Source organism: Copadichromis virginalis, linkage group LG20 (genome assembly GCF_057382275.1).
Source record: "Copadichromis virginalis isolate Kocher_CV1m ecotype Utaka linkage group LG20, C_Virginalis_male_GT1.1, whole genome shotgun sequence".
NCBI lineage: Eukaryota > Metazoa > Chordata > Actinopteri > Cichliformes > Cichlidae > Copadichromis > Copadichromis virginalis.
In genome coordinates this window covers 995,049-1,013,719 of record NC_140637.1, presented here as the reverse complement: position 1 = coordinate 1,013,719, position 18,671 = coordinate 995,049, and the positions used below count along the sequence as shown (strand labels likewise).

At 41.4% G+C, this 18,671-nt stretch overlaps 1 protein-coding gene across 1 annotated transcript; it reads left to right on the top strand.

Annotated features, from left to right (window-relative positions):
- Positions 1 to 1,648: 1,648 nt before the first annotated feature.
- Positions 1,649 to 18,360, top strand: bgnb (biglycan b). The gene is made up of 8 exons (XM_085442918.1): positions 1,649 to 1,914; positions 7,258 to 7,519; positions 12,413 to 12,525; positions 13,370 to 13,583; positions 13,703 to 13,813; positions 14,109 to 14,202; positions 16,777 to 16,915; positions 17,016 to 18,360. The coding sequence occupies exons 2-8, from the start codon at positions 7,273 to 7,275 to the stop codon at positions 17,211 to 17,213; spliced, it is 1,116 nt and encodes a 371-aa protein (XP_085299044.1). The 5' UTR covers positions 1,649 to 1,914; positions 7,258 to 7,272; the 3' UTR covers positions 17,214 to 18,360.
- Positions 18,361 to 18,671: the final 311 nt, after the last annotated feature.

The window sequence follows — 18,671 nt, the reverse complement described above, 5'->3', positions numbered from 1 at the left end:
ATTCTTATCCAGTTCAGGGCTGCAGGAGCGCTGGAGCCTATCACAGCTACCACAGGGTGAGAGCCGGGGATCACTCCAGTCTGTGGGCTAACACTGAGGAGCACATAAACACACCTACAGCCTATTTAGAGTCACAGTTTTAGCCCAACCCCACTAACTGCATGTTTTTGGGGTGTGGGAGGAACCAGAGTACCTGAACAGGACATGAAATCTCCACACAGAAAGTCCCAGCCACATGATGGATTTGAACTCTGGACCTTCTTGCTGTGAAGCAACACTGTTCCACCATCCTGCCCTAATAGCCATCTTGAAAACTGTATACATATAACGCTGTGCAAAGTCTTGAGCAGCCATTTATATCGTGCTAGGTAAATGTGGAGATAGATGCGCAGACATCTTGAAACAGGAGGAAATGTGAATGGACAAAACAGCATATAAGGCAAAAGCAGAGTTTGTACAGTTCTAACAAGATTATCTTTGGCACGACCGCCTTTATTCTTGACACAACCCTTGTTGTGATTTGGTGCTTCTTTGGATGTTTGCTCCGTTTTGCTTCATTGTAGGTCTAGATGACTCCACGCTGCTTCAGTAAGGTGCGGGCTCGGGGATGTCAGTCCATGGCTGATAGTGTTGCTGTGTGAGAGTTTCTGTCCAGGTATGGTTTTACTGTGCTGGCACAGTGTTAGCATCACTATCGTGCTGAAAAAGGAAGCTGTTGGTAGTCAGAGAAAGCGCTTCCATTTTGGATCCAATCTACTTTTCTGCTTTCATAATTTCATCAATTTTGACAAGATCCCAACACTGCTGGCTGAAATCCAGCCTGTGACATACTATGTTTTATAGACATTCACTTTTGTATCTCTTTCCTCCCCTATAATTAGATTTGAAGCAAAAAAAAATCTAATTTGGATTCATCACTCCATAAGACCCATTGTCACAGATTTTCAGTCCAGTTCTTGTGTAGTTTCATCATTTTTAAGAACACACTGCACCACACTAAGATATGCCAAGTTCTTGGCTAATAGCACTTTGAAAACCACCTTGTTGGTCTGTGTTATCGACATAGATTCAACTAAAGAAATGGAAACAGATGAAACAAATGTTTTCTGCAGCGGGCTGCTAATAACAAAATGTCAGAAGATAAAGGATATGTTAGCTCTTTATAGGCACCGAACTGGTTCATCCTTTACGTTAGGTGCATTTATATGCTTAAATAATTTATAGGTCGGTGTTAAGTGGCCTAACAAACAAAAACAATTCCTCTGATAATGGTCAGTTTCAAGAACTTAACTAAAAATTTGTGAAAAATCCGCCAATGAACTTAAATGCACTTAGGACGTCTTGTAGAGAAACTGCAGAAATATTACTCAAAGCCACTTGAAAGAAATACAAGAAACTGCCTCCTTGGATGCAAAATATAAAGAAATAAGGGTTGGCTCAAGACCTTTCCACAGAACTGGCCGTAAATAAATCAAAGTTGTGGATGTTATCTGCTGCGGTTTCACTGCAGAAACGATTGCTTGTAATATCACAGCTCTGCTACTTTCAGCCGTTACTGGCAGGCTGCTGAAATACAGCAAGGAAGTAGACCTACTCCCTCCTCTTCCTCCTCCTTCTTCTCCGAAGCTCAGAGCCTGGTTTGTTAACTTTATGGGCTCAACTCCCTCGGAACGCAGTCATTTCCTCGACTTGGACTGGAAGGCGCGCACACGGTGGCCTGACGCGGACGCAGTTGCACACGGAGCTGCGGCTGGATGTCAGCGGATCATAGGGAAACACCGCGATAATCCCTAAATGTGATGAAAATATAGGATATTTTATCATCTCCAAGATAAACTGACGCACAGAGGGAGAAAAGCAATCGTCAACCTACTTTTTGGAACTTGGAATAAAAATCTTATTTCTTTCCCAAAGGTAGGGGAGTTGGGTTATTTTAATATATGTACTTTTTAACTTGGCAGCTGACTCGGAAGCAACTTTAGTATAAATGTGTATTACTTCAAATGAGATAGTTGCCTCCGCTTTTTTCTTTCTTTTTTCTTTTTTTTTTAACAAAAAGTTTCCCAAATATTTTTTAAGTTTTGATGGAGCTGCCAGCGTTTATATTTATAGCTGAAAACACAGTACACTGATAGAAATGAATAGAAATCATTTTAATCATTCATTTATTTCCCTGCAAATATCTGATTATGAATATGTGTATTTGATGGCTTTGAGATTCAACCTGTTGCATCTTGTGGTCCATAGCGTTGACCTGTAGTTTTAGCTCTTACCCCAGGCGCCCACAAGATGGCGCAATGAATCTCCAAAGCTCATTCAAGCTCTAATCTTCTAAAGGTAAGAAGATAATTAAGCAAACCTCTTTCCACTTAGTTGGTTCTCTAAATAAGTGGGCTCTTATTCTATCATCAGGCTCTAAATGTAACATCGTGTAGAGCAGGTCTTTTAGGTCCATCCATGCATCCTCATTTTGGGAGAATAATTATAGTGAAACAGCCTTTCGAGTCCTTCTTGTATACAGACCTGCTTTACCCTCAAATTCAGCTCTGGGTAGGCCGACACACTGTGTGTGGAGGTACTTTCTTTGGCAAAAAGATTATTATAGCTCGCTCTCCTCTTAGCTGTATTTTGTTTTTTAACATAATATTATGCAGACAAAATATGAAGCTCTTTGAAGAACAACCTTTTTCCTCCCTCAGTGACCCAGTTCTGTCTTGTAATGATCATTATATGTCCAGTGGTTAACTCCCCTGTATGAGACACTGAACTGTCTCCTTAAAGACAGGGAAACTGTGTTAGTCTGACTTCAGCCCGTCAAAATGATGGTCTGAAGCTTCAGGAACAAACAGATTCAGGAACAAACAGGCTGCTTTCCTATTGCCGCTCTACACCTGCTGCTCTGTCTGTCCTGTGATTCTCACTATCTCTCTGTCTATCCGTCCACCTGCCTGCCTGGGCACTTATTATGGTGCACCTTTGGTCATCTCCAAGACAACCTGAAGCTGCCTACATTTATTTTTTCTATCATACATTTGCCTAAATGCATACTCAGTCCCATGCAGCTACACATTCTCTCTGCAGATGGTAGTTATAATTTCTTTTCTCCAGTTAGAAGTTGTGCTTTTTTTGGCCATGTTTTGACAATAAAATATGCCAATTGTTCCATTTTGGGTTGTCATAAAGCAACCATTGTTTATAGTCTCTCTTCATACCACACTTATAACTGGCCCAAGTTTTGGAATAGTCCACATGCTCTGAGGCTCATCTGCCCACAGGCGTGGATCCTCAGGTCCTACGCTCCTCTCCAGCTGACTGATTAGGCTCTTTTTTTGCTTTTTAGCTTTGCTCTGCTCACTGCTGTGCATTTGGTTAAGCCTCATCTCTGCAGCACTGAGCTGCTCACCACCACATCCAAGCTTGGTGGCATCAGAGGAGCTGCCAAACAGTTCCTTTTTTTAGGGACGGCAGTCACCAAATTACAGCTGCTGGGGCAGTTAACTCCACCCGAATGCTTGTACCAGACCCGCCTAACAGCCTGCCTGTCTGAAGAGTGCATGAATTGGGGACGCGTGTGAGTGTGTCAGAGTCTTTGTGTTTGTTTGACATCCTACTTGCAAACATTGTGGTAGGTTTACACTTGTGTAAAAATGTGAAACAGGTGTACAGTGTTACCCACGCTGCTTACAAGATCATATGTCATGTATTCGTGAGTTAATAAACTCTGACACAAGGTTATTAAAGCAGGTGACGTGTGTCCGAGTTTACTGCAGCTTCTGTCCAAGTCAAGGGGAAAAAACTTTCTCACTCAGTGACCAGATTTCTATTTATTCTCTGCAACGCCATGTTAAGCCATGTCAGATCGTTTCAGCACAGTCAGCACTGTGATCACTTGGAGCCACCGTGTGATCTTAATCGGCACCAAGCGTTGACGTGGCGGCTGCCAATACAGTGGTGTTGCAGAGCCAGCTGGCACTTGCTGAGCTCTCTGCCCCACCTTAATTCTGCCAACTCAACTCAAAGCAGAGCTGAACTGTTCCAGAGGATGAAAACGAGGTGCGTTTTACGTCAGGTTCACTGTACAGCGATGTCACAGGGTGAGACCTCATCTCTCGTAGGGGTCAAAGTAGGAAAAAGATGAATGTTTCCTCTCTTTCATCTGCAGAACAGAGTGACATTACTGGCATCTCAGAGAGCACTGAGTTTAAACATATGTATGTTTAGCTTGAAAAAGGCAAATGCTATCATTTTTATGAACTCTGGCTGTAACACAGTGCAGTGATGTGAGGCGCGATGAATAACCCAGGACTTGATGGATGCTTTTTACCAGAACTACGTCCTGATGCAACCTCACATCCTTTTGGGGTTGCGTCAGGAAGAACATCCGGCATAAAAAACAGCCAAATGAAACATGGAGAGATACCCACCATGTGAATAAAGGAGCAGCCGAAAGCAGACTTTACTGTGCTCTGTCTCAGAATCTACGTCTCTTGCCTCTCCCTCTTGTCCAATTTTCACATTTGAATTCAACAGTGAAGAATTGGAAGTTTCTGTTTTCGCCTGCCTGTTATGACAGCTTCAACCACATGTGGTTGTTTACACAGACATATTAAGTGTGAGTATGTGGGCGTGACTGACAAACTGAGAGTGAGGCATCTTTAAGCTTGCAGGGAAATTCCTTAATTTTCCGTCTTTGGTCTGTTCACTTTTTTTTGAAGGTAGAGGGATGTTTGTGCTTGTGCTGTTTCAGCACCGAGCCCGAGGGATCAGTAGCAGCGCTGTATTCTCAAAAGCATGTGGATACGCATAGATTTAAAGGGGATTTCTTCCCAAACGAAAAACATTAGCCTGGTTGCAGCTGCAAATTCAGGTGCAGTTTCTGTCAATTCAGGCTCAGTGTTTTAGTTAAAAGCACTAAAAATAGATGTAAAGTCCAAAAGGCAAAGATATCGACTGAGTGTTCACTTAATTTTTGCCAAGTAGTGCAGGAGAGATGCTACGACTTGGAAAGTCCTTTTGTTCCTGTGATCCTTCGGCTCCCTTGTTGCCCACAACCTTCTGCTTACACACAACTCCCACTTTTTCTTTCTTCTCTCTGTCTGTCTCATAATTATCGTTCTGCTCTTTCCTTTTTCCTTTTTTGTGTCGTCTGCACTCCCTCCAGCTACACACACACACTGCAGACAGTAAAGTGAGACAGGAATAGCCAGCCATCCATCCATTAAACCACTCGCCCTTTGGATGGGAGGCGAGATGAAGAGCCAAGGCAACAACAATTAAGGCTGAAGGCTTTGGTTTGTTTCCGTCTCAGCCCGGATGTTTCACAGCTCACAGCTGGAGGGAAAGAAATTCATATGTACAAACACCAGGGTTGGATAAAAGTGGGTATTACCGACTCCTTAATTGTGGGACATAGTAAAGGCTTATCTTCATGACGTGTTTATAGTAGCCTTGTATGTAATTCCTGGGTGATAATAAACTGTATCAGACTTGTTCCTGTCTCCCTTTTTTTCTTCTCTTTGATGCTCAGCACCTCTGTCTGCAAATCGTCTGTCACATCGCTTCAATTCTTTGGTCTGACTGAGAGAAAAAGGCTCCACAAATTAGATCATGGGTGACACTTTTTGTGGATTTACAACGTATACTTCTTATACCTCCCATAATGTTGCAAAGGGACAAACTGCAGAAATTGTAGGTGTATAAATAGGTCTAGTGGTGTCTTCTGTATATCTTCCAGCTCTTTTGTGTGCTGCGTGTCATTGTGTGATGCTGACTATATGCCCTAGCTGTGTCCTTTTGGCTGCATTCTTCTGACCAAGCCAAGGCCAGTGGTGCTTTTTCTTTTCTGGTATAATTTGGCAGCTATTTTTATTGCAGGGAGCAAACTACAGGGGCCAGATATTTGTGCTTCCTGGCCAGGTCCACATCCACGTCTTTCTTCTTTCCTTAAATAATACCATTATTTCTTTGAGTAGAGAAAATTCCATTTGCAATTGCAGTGGTCAGAGAATTAATACATTATTTTCTTAAATAAGAGCTCACAACTCAATATTTACTCACGAGAGGCTCGAATGCTCTAAAGACACGCTCACTTGCTTCCATCTGTTAGCTCCGCCCTCGGCTCCCCCTTGTACTCCCCTTAGTTCTGATAATATTGGGAGTTGAGTCATTTCATCTTCTTGTTTCCAGTGAAAAACAGATCATGTTGCTACAAAACTCTTGTGTTTATCAAGGCCCATTTGCATACTAACCATCTTTTCAGTCTTATGCAGGATTACGGAGCTGGAGATCAGAGGAGGAATTAACACGAAAAAATGAGAGCTTAAAAGGTCACTTCATAGGATTAGCCTCTAGGGTCATGTTTACGACTCTGTATGCTGCACGGCTCAAGTGACCTGCTAACAGTCTCGCTCTTTTTTTTTTCTAGTAATGACTTTTTAGGGGGAGGAATGACTGTGCTGAAGTGTTAGTTAGGTCAGTGCACCCTGTGTAAAGTAGGCAAACAAAAATGCACACACACACACACTGCTTACATGTCTGATGACATGTAAGCAGTGTGTGTGTGTGTGCACGCGCATACTATGACATCATGGCGTCTGTTTCCTGAGAAACCATGCAAACCTGTATGCACACATTTGCCCTTGCACACCCACTTTCTCCTGTAAATGAATGGTGGCTTTGTTGCAATGCTCATTTGCAGGAATAAACTTTTCCACAATTTACTGTAGGTGATGTCCCTCGCGCTATCTGATTGGCTAGTTAGAAGAGACTTACTCTTATGAGACCTGTGGTGTGCACGAGGCAGACAGTGACATGGTGCGGTTGAAGTCACTTTTCTTCCCAGAGTCAAATGCTGGCAAGTGCTGGAGGGGACTCGGTGCATTTGCCCTCCATAGCCTTAGTTTCACTCGTCCTTCTAGGTGTGCAATAAAGAGTAGGGCTGTAATTATGAATGAGCAGAGCATTTCATGCTATTTTAGAGTGAAATGAAATACACCAGCGAGTATGTGCTGTCTGTGACAGAACAGGTATCCAGCCCTGACATGCAGTTTTCCTTTCTCCTGCATGCTTACTTCAGAAACACTTAGATGTGCATATTCCTGTTCACACACACACACACACACACACACACACACACACACACACACACACACACACACACACACACACACACACACACAAAATGTCTCTACACTGGATGAAATTTCTACTTTGTTGCATTAACGCTAAGGCTACTCTCGTTCCTTTGTGTCTTTTCAGGTGCTTCAATTAAAAATGTTGCCACATTGCTCCTTTCTGCTGTTGCTATGCGCGGTCCAGCTGCCCTCCCCTTCCTCTGCCTTGCCCTTTGAGCAGAAAGGCTTCTGGGATTTTGCCCTGGACAGCATGGATGCCGAGATGACCATGGAAATGATGAGGGATCCTGAAGAGGGTTCAGCTGACGATCTGTTCCCTCACGAAATACCCACATGCCCCTTTGGCTGCCAGTGCCATCTCAGGGTCGTCCAGTGTTCTGATCTCGGTTAGTGAGTGTGTGGGAAGGAAATAGAGCATCAGTATGTATTTGTGTAAAGCTTTGTCTTCATTTCACAGTGTGTGAGTGTGGCAGGAAGTTCAGAAAGGGAAACAAAATAGTTGTCTTACTGGTCCAAACCTTGCATAACATTTATGAGCCCTTCTTTAGAGTGGGAGGGAGGGGATTTCTCCACTGGGATAATGGTGGTATATTTTGACAGGGAAAGGCATGTCTTTGAGGGATTTGGTGTTCCAGACTTTGAGGGAAGCTACTGGGTGGGAGAGGAGGAGACACTGTGTGAGCAGAACAGAGTAAAGATTATATCAAAAGATGTCAGGAGTAACCGAGAATAAAAGAAAAAAGTGATAAAGTCAGAGAATTAGAGGTCGGCAGAGAAAATTAAAAAATAACTGATACTTACACGACACGTTTTTATCCTCAGACTGACTCGAAACACTTTCTGCTCACTTTTGGCCTCATTTACCCCAAAACATGCATTCATACACTCACTTTTATCTATGCCTCGGCACTTCTGTCTAATATTGATCTACACATTCCAGGGAACTGAGGGAAACTCAGGGTTCAGTATTTTGCCCAAGGGCACTTCAAGATGCACACTGAAGGGAATCGAACAGCTAACTTCTGATATGTAGGAGACCCGCTCTACCTCCTGAGCCACAGCCACCCTACGGTGGGCAAAAAAGGGAACTTTGTAAATGAGTCTTGTAAATGTTTTTGCACATATGCTTGGTAACATCTAGTATTAATGTCAACTTAATGTCTAACTACTTGCTCTTTGCATTTGTTCTTTATTAACCAATATAAAACACTTATTTATGCCTTTTTCTATATGAAAAAAAGCACAAATGACCACATATTTCATGAACACTAGGCAAGTTACTGGGACTGGGAATTATTGCTTAAAAGCATCCTAATTAGGCCAACTGCTCTTTGTAAATAAGAAGTGTATGTTTTTCTTATACAACAAAAAGATTCTGAAACTATTCATCAAGTTTTGGATCTCAGATGTGGTCCGTGATGTGGACCACTCAGATGTGGTCCGTGATGTGGACCACTCAGATGTGGTCCAGTCTAAAAGATAAAGTTCTATTTTTCCCAATTTTGTTCTTCTGTTACAGAATGTGTATTTTCAAGGTTTAATGCAACAGCTGAAAAAAATTTAACACACACATAATACAAAACCCCTTTAATAGAATAATTAGAGTTAAATTCATGTTTTACTTCCCTACAGACTAGTGACCCTGGGCCCCTTCTGGAGGCAGTAGCTAAATTTAGTTCCAGGGAATATTTCTGTCTGATGTAGTTGCAGCAATTTGGACAATTTGACACTAATTTTGCTACAACTAACATTACTATTCAAACAATACTACCTCAGTCTCTCGTATGCTCACTGTTGGTGAAGTGCCTCTAAAAAAAGACTGTAAAATAGATGGAGTGGTGACAGTGAGTCACACTTTTGGTTTGCAGATTGCAAGTTGCACACTTGTCATTTTGGGGATTGCCATGTTGGTTTGTTGAAGCCAGACATGACAATATTCAGACAAGAGGGCAAACCTGGAAATTTGTCAGTTAAAGCTTTGTGAAACAAAATGCATTCGTAATTCACTGTGATGTGAAGTTGGGATGCTGACTTCATAAGAAGGTGTAAAAAACAGAAATCATCCACTTCATAGTTGCCAAGCAGGAAATTGTAGCTATAGATACCAAGAACAATATAACAACGTTTAAACATAAGCATGTTTATTTCGGCTCTGATGGGCTCACAGTTTTTGGCACTTCCACATTGCTTAATTTTTCATCTTGGTCACCTCATTACGCTTATTTAATCTTCTGCGTTGTTGTAACCAACTGGGCTGAAGAGGAGTAGTGCGAGATATAGTCACTTGCTAAAAAGATGTGTAAAAACAGCTGTTGAGTTTCTTTTTATACTTAAGCAGTCTTATTCTTGGAAACTATTATGGAAATGCAGATAACCAAATGGTCTAAGGAAAGAGCTTTTTCAGTTCTTGGAAATAAAAGATCTGCATATTTTGTGTGGAAATGCATGTGTGTGAAAAGCAGCCAGCTTTGAACGAGTGACCTTGTGTGACTGTCTTTGTACTTCGGAGACAGTCACACACGAGCATGAAGATCAAACTGCTGGGGAAATATGAGTAGAACTTCACTTTAGATAGAAAACATGTTCAGAGTTAGAAAGCCTATTTAGACACTTCTAACAATTGTTAGTTTTTGCTGGTTTAGATTAAAAAACCTTATAAGTATTAAGTACTGAAAAGGTGAGAATGTATTTCTATCTTGACATATTAATGTACAACTTCTGTATGTTATTAATAGGCAGTTATTAGAAGGTAAAGAAGTAAAAGTCTCAATTCCTAGTAGTTCTAAAATATGGCCAAAGACATTTAAAATTCTCTAAAATGGCAAATAAACAGCATAAATAAGCAGCTAAGTGCTGTATGCACCTTGTTAGTTCGCTAGCTCGCTAGCTAGCTAGGTGATGTGAAAGACAATGAGGTGGAAGCTTGAGAATTAAACCATTTAACAAGATGTTAACAATTCAATTCAATAAAACTTTATTGAAGGAAATTAAATTAAATATTGAGTTTTTCTTTTATGATTTTAACACCTCGTGAGGATTATTTGCAGTTATATTCACTATGAGGAATAAACCACGTTGAGCTAGTATTAGCGGTTTGTTTAAAAATATATTTTTGCTTTTCCAGTAGATAAAAATAAAAGCAGAACTGTGCCAAAGTTTGCATTATGTTTTTACTGTCTGTCTGTGAGTTAAGTCGTTTCCATAAAAGCATCCAGTACAATTTAGTCACTGCAGACATTTTAAAAGAGACTAAAAGAAACTGAGTTATGTCTTAATTATGGATGTAAAGATTTTTCACATTATACTAGCTATATAACTCTAATAAGACGCCTTGGTTTAGACATAATGGTTTTGTCGAATCATCATTTTACAACCTCTATATACTTACTGTCCCTGGTCTTTCAGCAGCGGGTAAATGTGGAAGCGTATAATTTCCGAGATGTCAAGTGCTTATTTAGAACAGATGTATTTTGGTGCTGGCGTCTGTCTCCTCTCAGTGTGGATCCCAGCATGATGTTGAGTATTTGTGTTGAGTTGAACTGGGGTTTTAGAGGGTGCTAGTTTTGTCAGTTTGCGGTAAAGGCTTTGAGATTTGTGGCAGATGTGGTTGAAGAGCGGTGGTTTGAGGTTTAGAGGGTTTAAGGATTCATTTAATCAGGGTCTCGGTGAAAGCTTTTTCCTAGGTATTCCCATCAAGTTTGTTAGTTTTGATGCCTGGCACGCAGATTTGAAGGTTTCCAACTGGCAGGAGGCCTGCCAAAAGCTGCAGGCGTTGACTGCAAGGTAAATATTTCCTACCACATGAATCATCCTGGTAACATCCTGCACCCTTAGTCTCACAGCAGCTGTAATAACTTTATTGCATGTTTAAACAAAAAAAGAAATCATAAATGCAGAGCGTGGTTTATGATTTAAAGAATATACTGAGGATAGAAACTCGATATTTTCCACACAGCTTTCACGAATGTATATTTGCTCTCTAAAGGCAAAATCTGCACTAGATCTCTCTGTGAGGACGCGTCGGAGCCGAATGTCAGAGGGAGCGACTAAGGCTTGGATCTTATGTGGTGTCATGGAGGGTGTGGCACAGCACAACCAAAGCCATATATCTAAAATTACCTCTAGATGGACAGCTCTGTGGGTCAGATGTGGTTGGTGGCAAACTCGCTCCCAGTGGGACAGCTGGCACTCTCTCACCAGCATGCCCAGTTGCATCATGTCCTCGGTCCAGATGAGGTCGTCCCTGGTTGGGATTCGTCCACTGTGGCCTGTCTGGATTAAGCTACCACATCTGATACACTCGTCCACGTGGCTCTTTGATGTGGTCTTGTTAATGATCACTGGTAGCTGTGTTTATCCGTGCGCTGAGTCATTTTTCCAGAGCTCCCTGAACAAAATAGCAAAGGTGTATTTTCTAACGCCACTTTGGTGTTCACGTGTCGCAGTCTGTTCTAGGCCGTTTGAATTTATCGCTTGGTAACCAAAGATAACAGACTGTGCCCTTCAGTGATGAAACATTCAGTGTTTTCACATCATGAAATAGTGTTAAAAATCAAACATTCAGCTCTTTCTTCTGACAGATATTTGTATAATATTGATTCACAGAACACAAATATTCTGGGAAGTCTCGAATGATTCATGAGTGAAGTTCAAAACAATACTGTGAGGAGAGAAAGTGCTTGACTGTAACAGACCACTCAAAGACTTCTTCTCAATTCAACACTTACCCACCACTCACACATTAACACACACACAGCTTTTATTCGTCTGTAGATGTCGGGGCTGTGCCAGTCTCCTTTCTATTTGATGTGTGACTTTATAGTATTTAAATCACATCCTTTGTGACTTCTGTCAAATTGGAAACCAGATGGGAAACATCTGGTGTCCCCATCTGGTGGGAGGGGAATTTATGTTTCTGTGTGCGACAGTGTGTATGCTTGTCCTTGTCAGCGACAAACCAATAATGGTAGCTATACACGGCGTGCTGACGTGCGTGTGTGACCTCCATGGTCGTGTCTATGTCCACCTTTCATTAAAATAATAGACAAGGAGCACCGAGGTACTCATTTGCTACAGTGTGGGAGTGTGATTGGGTTAATTCTTAGGCCTTTAAACCACACACTGTCTATTTATTTTCCAAAGTCGGTGTCTGGTTGAAGTAGTCTTAGAAGTTCCCAGTTTAAAACAAACTGGCTTATAGGGTGTTGGTTTGTAGTCACCCATGGGAGCGTTTACCAGAGGTTGATGCCCTTCTGTGTTTTCACTGCTTTTGTCTTCAGGTTTCACCGAGGTGCCAAAGAATATCCCTCGAGACACCAAGTTCCTGGACCTGCAGAACAACCGTATCACTGAGATTAAAGAGAACGACTTCAAAGGCCTTACTAACCTATATGTAAGAGCCAGAAACACTGCACAACATGTTCCCCACTCCCCTTCACAATAAAGGAACGGCTGTACTTAACATTTTTCACTGCCTGAATGGGACCCACAGCCAAACAGCCGCCTCTGTCTCACACAACCTGAATTCACAACAATCAATTGTAGAAATGATTACAACTCTAATGATTAATTCTCAGGTTACTAAAATATGTAAGGAGTTTATATGTATTTTTTAACCTGTGGGACTGTTAAGCAGCTTGCTATCTACTCCTTTTTTCATTAAAGGCATCAGCATTTGGTTCAGTTACATTCTTAAGAATCGGCTCAGCATTTCTCGAAGATCTGCAACTCAGTCATCTCAGCTTGTGTTGGCTTCGGTAGTGAGAAATATAATTAAGACCCCCATTTCTCTGGGATTTAAAGGTTAATTTCCTTGCTTTCTGTCGTCCTCCGCTATGAGAGCTTTAATTGTATTCAAGTTGGAGCCTGAAGCCAAATGGGAGTATTCGAGCTCTCTCAGCAATAAGGCTTTGCTTACTGCTGACCCACATTCTGGAGCTCTGACCAAGAGAAATATTAAGTCTGGCAGTTTAGGAAACCCCTGACATGAAATAACACAATACCATCTCTATTGAGTTCTGCTTACATCAACTACATCTGTCTCCATCTTTCAGCCAGTGTAGGTGGGGAGTCTTCTAGCTGAAACACGCTTATAGTAGGAGCAGAGGGCATAAATAATGATTTTCACATTTTGTGCTTCATTTTTCTTTTTTCCCTTTCATTTTCTGACTTCCTGGTAGCTCATAGACCAAATGGGTGTTGAATTTGGCCTCTCTTTGGTTGTTGCTTCTTTTTAGGGCCTGTCTCTGAGGAATAATCTTATTTCCAAAGTCCACCCCAGAGCATTTGTTCCTTTGAAGCACATGCAGAAGCTCTACTTCTCCAAGAATTTGCTGACCACTATCCCCAAAAACCTGCCTGCCTCTCTGGTAGAGATAAGGATCCATGAGAACCGCATCAGGAAGGTCCCAGCTGGAGCGTTCGCAGGACTGAATAACATGAACTGCATAGGTCAGAATCCTAGAGGACATTCTGTGATGCTTTGCTACTGCGTTGCATTGGCATTGGATTTTAAAGATTAAAGGGAAGGTATTTTATTTCATGCTATGATGTTTTTTTGTTTTTTACAGAAATGGGAGCAAATCCCATCCAGAACAGTGGATTTGAACCTGGAGCGTTTAAGGGACTGAAACTGAACTTTCTGCGTATATCAGAGGCCAAACTAACCGGAGTCCCAAAAGGTAAAAACTTAGCTTTGTGGCTAAAATGCTAGAGATCTTTCAACATTCTAGTATTTGGTAGATTTACAGTAGAGTGTTTTCTTTAGTAAATATATACAGCAGTGTTTTTATGTGCCCTGTAGCACATTGTGATAGACCCCAAAAACATTTGAATGCTCAGATTTCTGCATCTATCCCTTTTAGATATTTAAATAAAAAGCAAATGGTCAACATGACAAAAAAGGAATGTCCAGCAAGACACAAATCTGTTGTCTCGCTGAAGTGAAGTCTTACATCTATGTTATCTGCACTTCAGATCTCCCACAGAGTCTCCATGAGCTTCATCTGGACCACAATCAGATCCAGGCTGTGGAGCTGGAGGACCTGAGCCGCTACAAAAACCTCTACAGGTCTCCTTCACACTCAAACACCAGACTCATTTCTGAGCACAGCTGAGTTCTTGCACCCTGATCACATTCCCAGTCAGCAGTGCCCCTTAGGGGTAATAATACAAATTACATTGACAGGCCACTGAAAGTAGCAGGGAGCTGACCCACACCGTGCAGCATGTGTGGTGTGAAGACATCACGGGCAAAACCATGAAAGGTTTAAAAACATTATAGGACAACTTTTGTCAGATGATTTGAATATTTATTTGCTGCACATGTTTGGACAACATATGAAAATATCTTCTGTCAGAAAGAGCCATCATGTCTTTTAATGGCTGTTCCAAGTTTCTTCCATCTCTTTTCTGCATACGTCTCCCCTGCAGGATTTCTCTCGTGTTAAAGGAAAAGCATTAGAATGTCTAGAAACCAAAAGTAATCACAGAGAGCACAAATGCAGTCTGTATGGAGTTCAAACTGTAGGCTACTTATAAAAGAAATACAAAACAAATAGACGTAGCCACTGTGAGATCAACCATTGGTTTCTGTGATCCACATTTTGCAGTAATGTTGTTTTCTCGGACGATGCGGTTATCATTTTTAGATAATACAGTGGAGAGGTCCTGTTCACCGACTTTAACCCTTATAAGTGGCTCAAAACGACCTGGTGAGGTTGTTGTCTTGTAGTATCTTTGTAATGAAAAGTTGTAATTATTTCATATTTGACCAGTTCCTCAAAAAAACATGTTTTATATATTGAAATTTTTACCTGACCTTTCCTACATTTGACAAAATGACTTGCATCTTCTTTCTATGGAATTTCATGGGACCCTTCTTATCAACTGGGGCTGTCAGCGATATATATTTTTGGACCACAAAGAGTGCAACCTCTCAAGGATTATTTAACTAACAGACAGCCTTCATTCAGCCTTCAGGCAGCGATTCATCCCCACTGTAGGCGACTAGCTTGTGCCAAAGTTCATAAGAATCTGGGGGAAACCACTGACCAGCAATTGTGCAGTCCGTTCAGAAAGACAAGATGCAGCATCACCACGGATAACGTTCCCCCCTGTGTGCCTTTTGCTGCTGGAGACACGATTGTGGGGACTCTACAATAGGACAAAGCAGACATCCTTCCTCTGATGAAGGCTACTGACTCCTGGGGCGTTTACAGCACTGAGTTTGGATTCAATGGCAGCCTTACAGTGCTCAGCTAAGTCAGCAAGAGATGAATGACTGTTGTACCCCTGAGCACAATGTATCACAACAAAATGGTGGCTGGTACCAGAAAAGTGAAAAAACCCCACAATTTTTCATATTCTAAAACAAGACCAAAGCAGATGTAGATGCTATGGACCAGATGGTTGGCACCCACTCTGCACCTGCAAGTGTAAAACATAGAGGTGGCCCATGCTGCTGTGGTACAACTTGACATTGCCACCCTTGATGCCGACACCTTCTTCACAGCTAAGCACCCTGAATTCAAGAATGGTATCACCAACACATGATGGGTCTTCCTGGTGTGGCAATAAGAGAAGTCGGCTGGAAGTTGCCTCCAACTGCAAACTCCAATCAATGAAGCAAAGGTGTAGGGTGCCAAAAGCTAAAACTCAGCCACAGGAAAACAGCAGACAGGGCCAACCAAAGACAACAATATTCCATATAACAAAGATCATAAAGTCAGCAGTCGGTGTGGAAATGCACTGTGTGCAATGATTACAGCCAGAAACAGCTGGTTTGTCACAACTACAGTGAAGGACAAGGCAATAAAGAGAGAGGAATTGTCTGGACACATGTGCATATATTCTCTTTCACACAAACAAATTGATCTCAACGTTGTTCTGTTGTGTAATTTTTTTCTATTCTAATTTTCTAAACGTTTAAACATGAAATCATCATCTTGTGTGGAACAAAGTTTAGTACAAAATGTAACACAAATGATTATTTTTAACCAAAATGACAAAAGTATAAACACAACGATCTTAACACGCATCATTTTTGACCCACCTATGGACGAGTGGAGGGTGAGGTCACTCGTGCATGTAAAGGTTAAATATTGGAGGTAAGGACTGGCAGACAGTGACTGGCTAAAGCTCCTTGTGCCAGCAGAGCACTGCCCTGACTATCAGCCACTATCACAATGAAGTGGGCTAAAAGACGTTCACCATGAAGATGTTATGAAGGGTTAAACTATGTTTTTATGCCACATTGCAAACATGCTTTTATTGCTGTTAGCGTGGGCATTTTAACATGAACGTCTGTGGGGATTGAGACACTTTCCGTCCTCGAATAGCCCCAGCAGGTACCTCATTTTTTGCCACATATGCTTCATTTTTCAGCCCATTAAGTTGCTACACAGATGAGAACAAAGACTTTCTTCCTCTGCTCCTGTGGCATCGTGCTGCATTTATAGTAGTAGAGACAGGCTGACGTGGCCCTATTCCTCACCTGGCTTAATATAACTTTCTTAAAGTGATAATAATCTGGAATTATCCTGTTATTTCGGCTCACAATACATGAAACATTTGAGTGCAATGTGCCATGCATTGGCCCATTTTCTGCCTGTTTAAAATGTTCCTTTCGCCTGGCATTTTCCAGGTTGGGCCTTGGGTTTAACCATATCCGCAACATAGAGAACGGCAGCCTTTCCTACCTGACCATGCTGAGAGAGCTGCATCTGGACAACAACCGCCTCACTCGTGTTCCCCAAGGCCTTCCAGATATGAAATACCTGCAGGTGAATCTAATGTGTGCAACCAATTTTGATTTCCATTTGGTATTGATTCTCACAGTGCTCTCTTCTACTGTCCCTCCTTTGCCACTGCGGCTTTTTTTAGGTGGTTTATCTCCATTCCAACAACATCGGCCAAGTGGGTGTGAATGACTTCTGTCCTCGTGGATTTGGGATGAAGAGGACATTCTATAATGGCATCAGCCTGTTCTCTAACCCTGTCAAGTACTGGGAGGTGCAGCCAGCGGCATTTCGCTGCGTGAGCGACCGGTTCGCCATTCAGTTTGGCAACTACAAAAAATAAAAACCAGGCAGACGCTGGAAAAGAGGGAGGATGATTGATGAAGGGATGAAGAACGGATAATTTAAATAATGAAATAAAACTTGAGATATGGAGTGAGGTGAATTTATATCTGAGATTATTAATTTTATTATTATTGTTTTTGTAAAGAGGATAAGTGAGGAAGAGGGTGGGCAATAAACTGATGAAACAGGCAGAGAGGAAGTGAATAATACAATCCCATAACTTGAAGGGAGTGGAAAGCAAAAGGCTTACAGTTCTGCATGTGAATTTTGCTTGTTTTGAATTCAAGGTTCTGAAAGTTTTTTCTGTTTGATGAAGTCAAAAATGAGAAGAATGTTTCATTCTGAGGAAAACCGAGTGCTTAAAACTTGTGAAACGCTCCATTTTTTCACAATAGTTCTTATTGTAATTGAGGTCGTTCTTCTTATATTAACATTCTGGTTACGATTATGAGAAAATGAATAGAAAAGGCAGCGCATTATAGATTTTTATATATAAAAGGTGCTTTTTATAACTTTCTGTGTGTTGATTTGGTAAATACATTAAGTCCTCCCTGTTTCACTGGTCTGAAGCCATTTGGCTTGTCACTCTGTGATTAAATTATACTGTATTTATAAACCAAAATTTGGGCTTTTCCCACCATCTACAGACAAAAAGGTTGCACTAAAATAAAAACTTCAGTTCAAGATAACAACAAGTGGACTCAACAACAACAACAAGTGACAGGTTTAAATTCTGCTAAATAAATGTGCCTATTGAACATATTTGACTGAACCACCACCCTGTGCCATTACTACATATTACACCATCTGAGCAATACCTTAATACAGTATTTCATACGGGAGCAGTACAGTAGTGGGAATGTGCCCAAGATGGAGACAACACACAGTCCGCTTTGCTTTGAAACAATGAAAGTAGCGTGTTCACTCTGTGCTACAATCAGTGGTAGTGTCATTGCATCGTTTTGCACAGTTTTTTCTGCTTTGCCTTTTCTGCTTGGAGGTTTACTACGAGGCTAGCCTTTTGTTTTGTTTTGCATTTGTAGACCTATGTGGAAATACTTTAATATTATGTCTTACGTCCTGTCTCTCTTCTGTAATCTGACAACCTACTGCTGCATGTGAATAAAGACATTTTTAGTCTGCTGCATTAAGTGCAAGAACAACCGATCGCCCTGGGTTTGATGCTCTGTGAGAAATAAAGAAGAAATACCAAAAAATGGAAAACATTTGATGAATGAATCATGAACTTTGTACAGAAAGAAGCTAAAGAGAGTTGAAGTCTTTTAGTTCAGCCTGACAGAAAATGATTCTACAGACAAAGGTGGTATTCCTGTGTATTCTAGGTGAGAACTGTTTCATGCACAACATATACTGATAACAGTGCTCTTTCAGAGCTGATGATCTCACCCACACAGAGAAAAGAGGGCGGTGACGCAGGAAATTCGCCCTAATCAGT